Genomic DNA, 12216 nt, shown 5'->3' with positions numbered 1-12216 from the left:
CCGCATTCTTGTTTGAACTTTTTGGTGCAAATATCATATCAATATTCATGTTAGATCTCTTATCTTTTCAACATGAGATCACTAATATCAATAACGACAACCGTTATATTTTTGACAAAAATGAAAAGAGTCATGCAAAAGAAGGGAGAGACGTGAGAGATTTATTCTCTTTTAATGGTAGTAAGTAGGGAGACAAGTGACGGAGTATTATTGGGTTCAAATTTGAAAATGTTAAAAGAAAAAGAAAAAGAAAATAGTACGTAAGTAAAGTAAAGCCAAACGGCTATGGGGTGTAGTGTCGATTTCATTCCCGTCGGCATTTGCGTAATGAATTATGATGTTTTGCATTATAATTTATAGCGCAGCTCCACCACCGCTCATTCTATGCCCAATTGCCAAACCCGAAGCCATACTTATTTGTTTGTTTTTATTCACTTTCCCCATCCAATCACGTGAATTTTCTGCACCCTCCCTCACTTCTACAGTCTCCTTCCCATCAGCCACTCGTTTTTTATCCCCACCCAAATTCCCCCCATTGCCCCTCCCTCCTCACCTTCCTACCATGGCCAAAATGGTCAATTGGATACCCACAAAATCATTTCTTCCATCACTGCCCTTTCATGTCCATGTATATATGTAACTATATATAATTACATATACATACATAAAAGATCAAAATTTATTGGTTTTGTGTTTTCTCTGACCAAATTTTATATTTGCTAGATAAGGGAAAATATCAGGAATGATAATATTATGAAGCCTATGTTCAAAGTAAAAATGTGGAGGTATTTGACAAGTTTTGTCGTCTTTTTTTCTAAAATCATGGTTTGTTTCTTAAATGATTTCTAATGCAATATATATTGAAATTTTAGACTAACTTAAAAAATTAAAATTGTAAGGGGAGCAACCAAATTTGACACTAAGTTGATATTTCTTACTCTTTGTCAAGTTATAACCAATGGATGTTAAGTAATAACACGAGTCACATGGTTGAATCTTTTTAACTCACCAACAAACAAAAAAAAGAAAAAAATTGAGTGCGTAATGTTGTGAACCACAAACAATGAAGGGATCCAAATCATTAAAAAAAATTTAGAAGTATAAAATTTTTATGTAGGTCTAGATTCCTAATAGTATTAAATTTGCAATTGTATCCTTCGTTAATGAAAACTAAGAAAAAAGTGTGAGAATATTTTAGATATTAGTAATGAAAAAAAAAACTTTTTATGACGTTGTATTAAAAGATTCTTTTTGTTTATTCTCCCTTCCATATATATTCTTCTCCGACATCCCATTTCAATTTTTCCTAAATTCTACCATTTTCCTCTTTTGATCGACTGGGGAACGAAGCCGCAGATTTGAGTCACTATGGACTCTGTTTCGTAACACTCTCGTTTCTCGTTTTCAAATTTCTTAAGAAACCTAAACATTTTACATCTAACTATATCTTTTGTTTCTCATTTTTTGAGAACAGTCTCAAAATTGTATAGAAATTTTGAAAACGATTAAAACAAGTTTCTTATTTCTTTGTCACATTTCTAATTTGTTCCAAAACATAAATAAGAATATTATTTTATCACACTCGAATTCATAGATGTCGAGGCTATGCAATTCATTTATCTTTATTAAAAATAAAGAAACAATGACGTTATCAAACGAGCCTTACGCATTTATTCCTAGATTGCTGCCGGCGAGCCACTTGCATGGGTTGCATATCCTCGCACCACCATTCTGTGTCTCGCTGCTGGAAGGTTGCGTGGGTTGGAACAATTGCTGCTGTCGCCGGATGCTTGCTCTCACCGGAGGAGGGATTTGGGAAACAAGGCGATGGCTGGTTTTGGATCTTGTTCCAAATGGCAACTCTCAAAGTCATTGGAACCCCATTTACACAACCAAATGATGCCTGAAATTTTTATTTCACCCTTTTAACCAACCCCAAATCTTAGGGAGTCTATTATGAAGTATATGTTAGATATATTGATTATTGAGTATATTCTTTTTTATATTTGTTAGGTAGGTATATATTATATAATCTAATATTTTAATATATAATAATAAAAATATTGGACAAGTGTATGTTTACCTACTGTAGGTTATATCAAAAGATTTCGTCGGTCTCTTAAAAAACCAGAAAAAAGGTTCGTTGGAAAAAAGAATTGAAAAGTACTTTAAAAATGTATTTATAATATAACCAACCATATAACAATATAAAATATATATTATATAATTTAATTAATACGCTAGAAAAGATAAACAAGCTACTGGAAAAGAAATGGATCGTTGAAAAAATAGAAAAAGTTATCGAATAGTGAAAAAATGTTGTCAAAATCATTGAAAAAGGAAAGTAAAACGAAACCGAAAATATGAAGCTTGAACGAGAGATGCCAACGACCAAGGTTCGTGGCCGGCGAAGATCATCGGGCAGTTGGTGGACCAGCGGTGAGTTTCACCGGACAATGGGAGGAAGGGGAAGGTGGAAGGGGGGAGAGAATAAGATAAGAAATTGAAAAAATAAAAGTCCAACTATTCATAAATATATTATTAGATTAATATATTTTACCGAGTCGGTAATTAAAGTGTCCCGTCATCTAATATTATTCAAACTTAAGATCATTTATAACTATTTTTCAAACTTCAATTGTCTAAAAATGTATATTTTGAAATTTGAGGGACTATAAAGACACTAAATTCAAACTTTAGGGAGCAAAAGTGTTCATTTTAAAACTTGAGGGACCAAATAGACACATATTCCAGACAAAAAATGTATTTTTCCCAATAGAATAAAAGATAGAAAAAAATGTTTATAATTTTAAAATGAATCCTAAAACGTAAACAACATATAATTATAAACATTTCACGTTGAATTGACATTTTTTCTGGAGATTTTTTTAGTGCGATGATTTAAGATATGAGGGGTCGATCCTCCAACTTTGAGGGAATTAATATATGTCAATTAGCACTGAGACATATTCATGTTGGTTTTTTTGGAAAAAAAAAATTTAAAATGACTTTAATGTAAATAATAACGATATATAGTTTGACATTTTTTTGTCCTTTTTTTTTCTCCTTATAATTAATGAAAGACAGCAAAATTTGACGGCAGCAAATGAATATGTGTATAATATAATAATTTTATTAGTTTTTTTTAATATAAATCATCAACATGAGTTCCATGGTAATTAACACCTATATCTAGTTAAGAGGTCATCAATTCGAATCTTCCACTGCACTTTTTGTATTAAAAAAATAATATAAATCAACAAGTATGTCTAAGTAAAAGTTGTGAATGAGAATCGTTTGGATAATATTATAATTGTATTAGTTTATTAGCAATTAGTTTGCATAATATTATCATTTTATTATTTTATTAGAGGGAAATTGTGGTAGGTGGATAATTCTTTTTAATTTCAAAATATGTCTCCTATTTTTTAAATTTTCAAATATAACAAAAATTTTCACTTATATAGTATATCACATACATATGGCATAGATATTCATATTAATAGTATATTATATATATATGACATGCATATTAAAAATATATTAAATACGTGTATCAATAATATATCATATATATATTATATGTATATTGCAATTGTATCATCCACCACTTATATTAGTAGTATTATATTTATATATATATAAATAAATAAATAAGTGATATATTACATATATATATCATCTTGATAAAATGTTGACTCCCTTTTTTTTTAAGTACTATTTGAAAAGATGAAAAGATTAAATGTAGTTGTTATTTTATTAATTTTACTAAATATTTTTAGTAAGAGCTGTTAATAACTCGTATCAATATTTGTCGTGTCAACAAATTAAAAAATAATAATATATATATATATATATATTTCCGACTCGATTGGGGCTGGGTCCGTCGCACGGATTGAATTGGACATTTTGCCTCTTTTCACTTCCCTCGTAGGCTTTCATCTCGCGGGCAAATTCTGCGTAACCAACCATGGAATTGGAAGCTACAGCAGAAGAGGAGTCACCAGCTCAAGACCCAAACCCCAAAATCTCCCTCTTCCCGCTCTCGCTCGCGCCCCAAAATCCTCAGGGAACCTTGCCCAATTCAAGCGTTCCTCAGTGGCTCTGCAACTCCAGCTTCACCACCGACCTCTCCGTCATCGACGATGCTATTTCTTCTCAAAATATTGTCTATTCTGCCCTTTCAGACGATGCCAACCGGGAAGACGCTGTGGAGGATGAAGGAGGTTCGAGTGCCGAACCTGGGGCGCAGAAGTCTTCTCGATCATACGAATTGCTGGAGTCTTCTGCTTCGGACGACGATTCCGAGCATGAAAAGAGGAAAGAGAGGAGGAAGAAGAAGAAGAAGAGGAGGAGGCGAAATGAATACGAAGAAAGTGGAGGCTTCGGCGAATATGGTTCGAGAAAGTCCGACGTTCGAGCTTGGGCCGACGACAGTAGCAGACCTTCCAAAGATTATTACTTCGATTCTCAGGGAGACCGGGACAATTTAGCTTTCGGGTCTCTTTACAGGTATTCATATTGTTTTTTCTAAGGGTTTCGAACGTACTTTGATTCTTCCAATCCAACTCTTTTTACTAGTTTCGGGGAAGATCGTGGAAGATGATATCTTTTATATATAATGCATATGATGAAAATTGTAGCTTTCAATCCCATAGTTCTCTGAAGTTGAAGCTAGGAATTCAGGTCCTCTTTAACCATAAGTGTACTTACAATCTATAAGAAGCGGCATTTGAAGTTTGCAATTTAGAGGAAACAACTTTCTGTTTGGAACTATTGGCGAGACATTTAGAATCAGTCTTTTCACTTTTTCCATGGAAGATGAGCAGCCAAAACTGGTTGCTTCAGATTTGAAGTTTAAGTTCACTATCTGTGTTTTATCACAATACAGGATGGATGTTGCACGTTACAGGCCACTCAACCCTGGGGAAAGACCTGGACTTTATGTTCATGGATTTTATCAGTGGAATAAAAGCGGCTCAGCCTTATTCAGAGATGCTGATGCTGATGCGTTGGATAGTAAAGTAAAATCGGGTGGACGATATTGGTCTGCAAAGAATGCAGCCATAGAGCGACATAAGAACTTCAAACGTGTACGCATCGGTTTTTCTAGAAAAATTTCAGATACATTCTTGGATGATTTCATTCCTTTGTCGGATGTTCAAACATCAAATAATCTCGAGGAATCTTGGGAAGATGAAGTGCTACGAAAAACTCGGGAGTTTAATAAACTTACTAGGGAGCATCCCCATGACGAGAAGGCTTGGTTAGATTTTGCTGAATTTCAAGATAAGGTTGCAGCCATGCAACCTCAGAAAGGTGCTCGCTTGCAAACTCTAGAGAAAAAAATTAGCATACTCGAGAAGGCTGCTGAGCTTAACCCAGAGAATGAGGAATTATTGCTATACCTTCTCAAGACCTATCAGAACAGAGATAATATTGATGTGGTGATTAGTAGATGGGAGAAGATACTGATGCAGCATTCTGGGAGTTATAAGTTGTGGAGAGAGTTTTTGCATCTCATTCAAGGGGAGTTCTCGAGATTCAAGGTTTCAGACATGAGACAAATGTATGCACATGCGATTCAAGCTCTATCTGCTGCATGCAACCAGCACATTAGGCAGGTTCTCAAGTCAAATTACTATATGTACTTTGGGCATCACCTTATTTTGCACATTACTTTCTGTTTTATCGAACTTTATGAAGTTTTTGTTACGAGCATCTGTGGTTGAAAGAAGATGTATGCCTGCTTTTGTTTTACAAGCTTTTACTCTTTTTTAGGTGGACTTCTTTATCTAGTTTTTGTAATTTTTTCCCCTTTTCCCAAGTCCCGAAGTCATATGTGCACTAAAATTCTTTTTTCAGCCTGATTATTTTGAATTTAAACAAATCTTCTTATTCCTATGTGTGGATAGATTCCATTCTTTTTATTCAAATTTTCTGTATTTTCTTTTTCTGTTTGATGCAGGCCAATCAAACTGCCAAACCCTCTGTGGAGCATGATCATATTCAGCTAGAACTTAGTATGGTTGATATTTTCCTGAGTTTGTGCAGGTTTGAGTGGCAGGCTGGGTATCAGGAGTTGGCTACTGCTTTATTTCAGGCTGAGATTGAATTTAGCTTGTTCTGCCCTGCTCTGCATTTAAATGATCGAAGTAAACAAAGATTATTTGAACACTTTTGGAATAGTGACGGTGAAAGAGTTGGTGAAGAAGGTGCCCTTGGTTGGTCTACATGGTTAGAAAGAGAAGAGGAAAATAGACAAAAGGTTATTAAAGAGGAGGAGGCCTTAGAGGCTGATGATAAAGGTGGTTGGACGGGTTGGTCTGATCCAGCACCCAAAGAGAAGAAAAATAGCGATGACACAGAAACTACTGCAGAAATGGGTGTTGCAGCAGAGGAGACTATGGCGGAATATGTGGAAGAAGAAGATATCGAAAGGGAAGATAGCACTGAAGATTTGCTCAAAATTCTAGGAATTAACACTGATCTAGGGGTAGATGGGGAGGTTAAGGACACCTCAACCTGGGCTAAATGGTCAAAAGAAGAGTCACTAAGAGATTGTGAACAATGGATACCTGTCCGGGCAAAAACTGGTATCCTGCATCTGCCTGCATACTTTTTTATTTTATAGCTCAACTCTTTTAGTTCACATTTATTATGACATGTACGCACAGAAATCATTGGAATACCATGAATCTTTGCATTCTGAAAATTTAACATGATTGCGCCATTTGAGTCTGTTTACTGATTAATCAATATCATGTTTATGTAATCCTAATTCTTACTGTGAAACAGCAGATGTTATTCATGATGAAGAGATGCCTGATGGAGAAGCAAACGAACAACTTCTAAGAGTTGTATTATATGAAGATGTCAAAGAGTACCTGTTTTCATTGATTTCAAGTGAAGCCCGTTTATCCTTAATATATCAGCTAATTGAATTCTTTAGTGGAAAAATCTATTCAAGGTATATACTGTTCTTGTGTACAACCTTATTTATAGTCGTTTTCAGTTTGAAAACCACAGCCGTAATATTCATATATATATATATAATTATGTTCTCTATTTTGTACTTGAATATGTGAACTGCATTGATATCTTTTAACAAGCGGTGAAATACTTTGCTGAGTGAATTAGTATGTTTCATGTAAAAAGTTGTTTCTCAAAGATTATGCTAGAGCTTCTTGAAATACAAAATCTTCTAATTGATGGACGATACCTTGCAAGGTGCCTTTTTGGGTTGGATTGAGGCTTAGTAACTAAGATTTAACTGAAGACAATAGGCAAAGAGTAAGCGAGTTTTTTATTTAATTCTGAAGTCCTGTAAGTCGTTACTATGAGAAGCGTTTGAGATAAAGCTTCTCTTGCTCCTACATTTAGTCCTCACCCCCTTCAACCATTGATTTGCAGTTTTGCCGTCTATCTCCTGGACTTAGGATTTTAGGAGAGCCTAATAGTTAAGAACTTCAAAAGAGATCTTCCCCCGTTTTCTAATCAATAACTATAGTACTCGATGCCAAAATACTTTTTCTACAGCAAAGCTACAGGTGGTGTTTAAGAATCTATGGAAATGCCAAATGGGTTGTTTTTTGGTTGAAAATGGTGGAAATGTTGAACAGGTGGTTTCTGGAGTGACTGCTATAGGTGTCCATCAATTCACAATTTTCTGATAGTATTATAATTTGAGTCTGTCTATGGGAGGAAGCTGTTTTGTTTTTGGTGTCAGTATGATCAATCGTCATTATCAAGATATTCATTTAGCACTAACCTTTTATCGCTGTCAACTCTTGTCTTCGGTGATGTTCATGTCTTAGTTATGTGCAAAACTAGATATTGCTCTGGTTTCTTTTTAAAGGCAAATTCCTTTTACCTCTTTGCTTGACAAATGATTGACATTTTTTCTCTCCATCAGGGCTTCTTCAAATAGTTCAAGTTGGATGGAGAGAATACTTAGTTTAGAGGCATTGCCAGACGATATATTACATTACCTGAGAAGTGTCCACGATGTTCTTAACAAAGGACAAAATATCTCTGGTGGCTTCACTTTGGAGGTCCTTGTGGGAGGTTCTGATAACTTATCTAGTATGTCTGACATGATGAAGTTTCTTCGCAATGCTATCTTACTTTGTTTAACGACTTTCCCACGTAATTATATATTGGAAGAAGCTGCTTTAATTGCTGAAGAGTTATTCGTTACAAAAATGAATTCTGGTGGCTCCTCAGTTACCCCCTGCCGTTCCTTGGCAAAGAACCTCTTGAAAAGTGATCGTCAGGTGGTCTATTTTCTATTTACTATCAACATATATGCTTTATTTGTGTTTGAATGTCTATCTGTACACCATGTATGCTTTGTTGTCATTAAGGAACTTTACTCTTAAAAAAATAGTAGTACTGACAGAAGGTGGTTGGGTTCCAGGTCAGAGCAGACAAAAACTTTTGAATTTATGTGGAATAAGTTATTGCCATTGCTATTATTATTTTTACTATTAAAAAAATTGTAAGATAATGGAATAGAAGTTTAGGTGCAACTGCATGAGACAACAGCTCCATGGGATTTACATCTTTCAACATCTTAAACTTCTGCTTATGAGTTATGTAGTTACCTCCTATTTAGTTGGGTTATTTTTACCATATTGACCTTGGATTTTCTAAACTTGAAGTCTAAACTAGATCACGATTTGGTGACAAGATCATCATATCATCAATGTTGATGTCCTTTTCTTGGCTCGCATTTATGCTTCATTCCTGATTATACTAGGGTGGTCCCTAAGGTCCTTTTGTGGCTAATTGTCTTCTCTATCGTAATTGAAAGTTCCTTTTTTTCATGAAGCATAGAAATAATCGCATCTTCTGGATACACGTTCTTTATGCAATGGGTCTACATCCTCATTTTTGTACTATTACCACTATGATTTATTTCTATAACTGAATTATTCAAGTCTGACATAATTGACGTCATCTTGTGATAATTTTAGGACGTGTTATTATGTGGAGTCTATGCACGACGAGAGGCAACATATGGAAATATTGATCATGCTAGAAAAGTATTTGACATGGCATTGGCATCTGTGGAAAGCCTTCCTGTGGTATATTACTGTATCATTAAATGTGAATGCTCATTGTCTGTGCTAAAGTATCAGCAGTTTATGTGTTATTGATGCTACTTTTTAAGAAAAGAAAAAACAATCTTCAATTACGTCATCTTTGGGTTAGTTTTTATTTTAAGAGAAGAAAACTGTGTCCAAACAGTAGAATGTCCTTGCATTTCGACTTTTGTTATTGGCATTCCTTGAAGCTCTTGCTTTCTTTTGATGCCTTGACTTGCAACTCCATGTTGAAATCCCTCGCTTATATTTGACCTATTTTATCTATCAGTTGTATGTATGTCATACAATATGTTTCTTGAAACGGACTTCTGTTACTATTCAATTTTGGCATTTTTGTAATTGTTGTAACTGAGTTTTGAGGTGCTTACTCTATGAGAGTGGAATTTAATTTCAACTGCTGTGATTTCTGGAGCAGGATCAGAAGTCTAACGCTTCTCTACTATATTTCTGGTATGCTGAAATGGAGCTTGCGAATGATCCTATCAAGGGTCATGACTCATTAAATCGTGCAGTTCACGTCTTATCTTGCCTAGGAAGTGGTGCTGCACACAGTCCATTTAAATGTCAACCATCAAGCTTGCAAGTGCTGAGAGCGCACCAAGGCTTTAAAGAAAAAGTCAGGGCAGTACAGTCTACATGGCTCCATGGAGTTATAGATGACTCGTCTGTGGCTCTCATATCCTCTGCAGCTTTGTTTGAGGAGTTGACCTCTGGATGCAATGCAGGTCTTGAGGTTTTAGATCAAGCTTTCTCCATGGTACTTCCAGGTTATTTCCCAATTCTGTTGGTTTTTTATACTATTTATTTCTTATCGATTCTGATAATCTTGAACCATTTTCTCGGAATCTGTTGCCCGCTTCCTCCCCCTGTACATTCTAAAGAAGAAGATTGCTTAATTTGCACTAGTGGAAGCTTTCATTGCCCTTCAGTATTTCATTGTGTTTTACTCTAGGGAAATCTCCACTATTAATTATAAAAGTTATTTTTTTCCGAACTAGCGTTAGCAAGTAATATGAACTTAGTGCCCCCAGCAGCCGATCATTGGATATGGAGCAATAGCTTTATGAACTAGACGTGGTAAATTGTCGATAGCTGTGAGGATGGTGAATCAACAAATGACAAATTTTTGGCTCTACGTTCTGAAGAGAGCTTCTATATTTGCTCACGTTCTGTGATTTGGCACCACTCCATGCAGCTGTGATCTTACACGCACAACAGATGTGCCTCTATTGTCAAGAAGGAAGATTGTTTTCCTATTTTATCTTCAATTTTTATTAAAAAAAAAACTAGTACAGAGAATGTTTCTGCTTCATGTTATTTGTTTATTTGGTTTATTATTCATTACTTACTATTGTTATCCATGTGCAGAAAGAAGAAAACAGAGCTATCAGCTTGAAAATTTATTCAACTACTACGTGAAGATGCTTCGGAGACATCATAAGCAATTAAGCCAAATGAAAGTCCGGGAGTCTGTTTCTCAGGGATTGCAATCCTATCCATTAAATCCAGAACTTTATAGTGCTTTTCTGGAGATCAGCTACATTTATTCGGTACCCAGTAAACTGCGATGGACCTTTGATGACTACTGCCAGAAGTAAGATGATCTCCTTGTGCTCTTTATGACACTGCTAATCCTGTGTCTGGTTTTCAGTATCCCTTATTGTAAAATTTACGGTTGAGTTCTAAACTTCTCCATACTTGCCTCTGATTAGCTAGCTATGTATTGTCAATCCTTGAACCAAATCTCTCATTTTAAAATGCAGTTACAACGTTGTGTTCTCTTAAGATGCCGCTTAGATAGTTAAACCCTTGCGCGTTCCCGAGCGTGATGGATGCACTCCACATCCCTTCATTATCTATTTCGTTACTTGTTCTATCTTTTCATTCTGACTGTTGGATGGGTTTATCTCTGTTCTGACTGAAACCTTTTCTCAATCTGACGCTTGCTTTTATCTTTTGATCGTATATTTGCCATCCAATCCATTGTTGTAAACATTTCCTTTTGCTAATTACTTGTGAACATTATACATGCTTTTCTGGTCTTGAGGCTTGACAATTTTGTGTGTAATATTCTCAGGCAACCTTCTTTGATTCTTTGGATTTTTGCATTATCCTTTGAGATGGGTCATGGAGGTTCTCTCCATAGAATCCGTAGACTGTTCGAAAAGGCATTGGAAAACGAGAATTTGCGTCATTCTGTTCTACTCTGGCGCTGTTACATATCATATGAGCTGAACACAGCATGCGATCCTTCTTCAGCCCGACGAGTTTTCTTCCGAGCTATTCATTCCTGCCCGTGGTAAGAGCCAATTTGTTATTTACACCAGCTATCATTCTAACCAGGTTCTTTTCGTTTATGAATGAATGATGTACGTATGCTTTAGATAAACAGTATCACTTTTGTCTAACCGTTGTATGTTCTTAAGGTCAAAAAAACTGTGGCTTGATGGTTTTCTCAAACTGAACTCCGTTTTGAGCGCGAAAGAGCTTTCGGATCTCCAAGAAGTTATGCGGGATAAGGAGCTCAATCTTCGAACCGATATTTACGAGATTCTTCTGCAAGATGAACTTGTGTCTTGAATCTTGTCTTTGTCGACCTCGATGCACAGCTGCGCTCTCCCATGGCTTAAAGGGGAGTTGTTATCATGTTCTCATCCTGTTGCTCTAAAATATTGTACGGTGAAAAAATGTTATACAAGAAGTAGCTTCACATTCCCCTCCCTATATAGGCGATGTTCACTGTTTTGTTTTTCTTCTTTAATTGGACGATCCTTATAGATTGTACATTGGGTGAGAGGAGACACAGGGTTGGGTTCAATTTAAAGCTAGGTTATAAGTTTGTTCGAAGTTAATTTTTGAGTTGCTTTATGACTTTTTAAATTAGTTTAGCTGAGTTTTAACGGACGTGGGATGAAAATCGAATGCTTTAACCAATTGAGCTATATTCATAACTCTTGGTCAGAAACTTATATTTTCTTTTAATTCTTTGTGTAGTCGTTCTTTTAGATTTGTCCCACCCAACCATTTTTTAAAAGTTATTAATTAAAGATTATTAACTTTCTTAAAATAAAAGTTGACATAAAAATAGGAAATGAATTCATTCTTA

General features: G+C 35.4%; 1 protein-coding gene across 9 annotated transcripts; it reads left to right on the top strand.

The window, feature by feature from the left end:
* The first annotated feature begins 3876 nt into the window (after window positions 1-3876).
* On the top strand, window positions 3877-11962 carry LOC111008712 (uncharacterized). Of its 9 annotated transcripts, none has more exons than XM_022281479.2 (10): window positions 3877-4512; window positions 4892-5624; window positions 5969-6596; window positions 6802-6970; window positions 7916-8276; window positions 8979-9089; window positions 9526-9877; window positions 10479-10704; window positions 11188-11409; window positions 11537-11962. In XM_022281479.2, exons 1-10 carry the CDS (start codon window positions 3971-3973, stop codon window positions 11688-11690), a joined length of 3498 nt encoding a protein of 1165 aa, XP_022137171.1. In that variant the 5' UTR covers window positions 3877-3970; the 3' UTR covers window positions 11691-11962. The 9 variants fall into 9 exon arrangements, with proteins under 9 accessions (XP_022137171.1, XP_022137170.1, XP_022137173.1 ...); XM_022281478.2 differs by having other exon boundaries at window positions 6799-6970; XM_022281481.2 differs by lacking the exon at window positions 8979-9089 and having other exon boundaries at window positions 6799-6970.
* The last annotated feature ends 254 nt before the right edge of the window (window positions 11963-12216 follow it).

This window comes from Momordica charantia (assembly GCF_013281855.1).
Source record: "Momordica charantia cultivar OHB3-1 chromosome 3 unlocalized genomic scaffold, Mcharantia_2.0 BLBB01000003.1, whole genome shotgun sequence".
Taxonomy (NCBI): Eukaryota; Viridiplantae; Streptophyta; class Magnoliopsida; order Cucurbitales; family Cucurbitaceae; genus Momordica; species Momordica charantia.
This window is presented reverse-complemented; position numbering and strand designations above follow the sequence as displayed.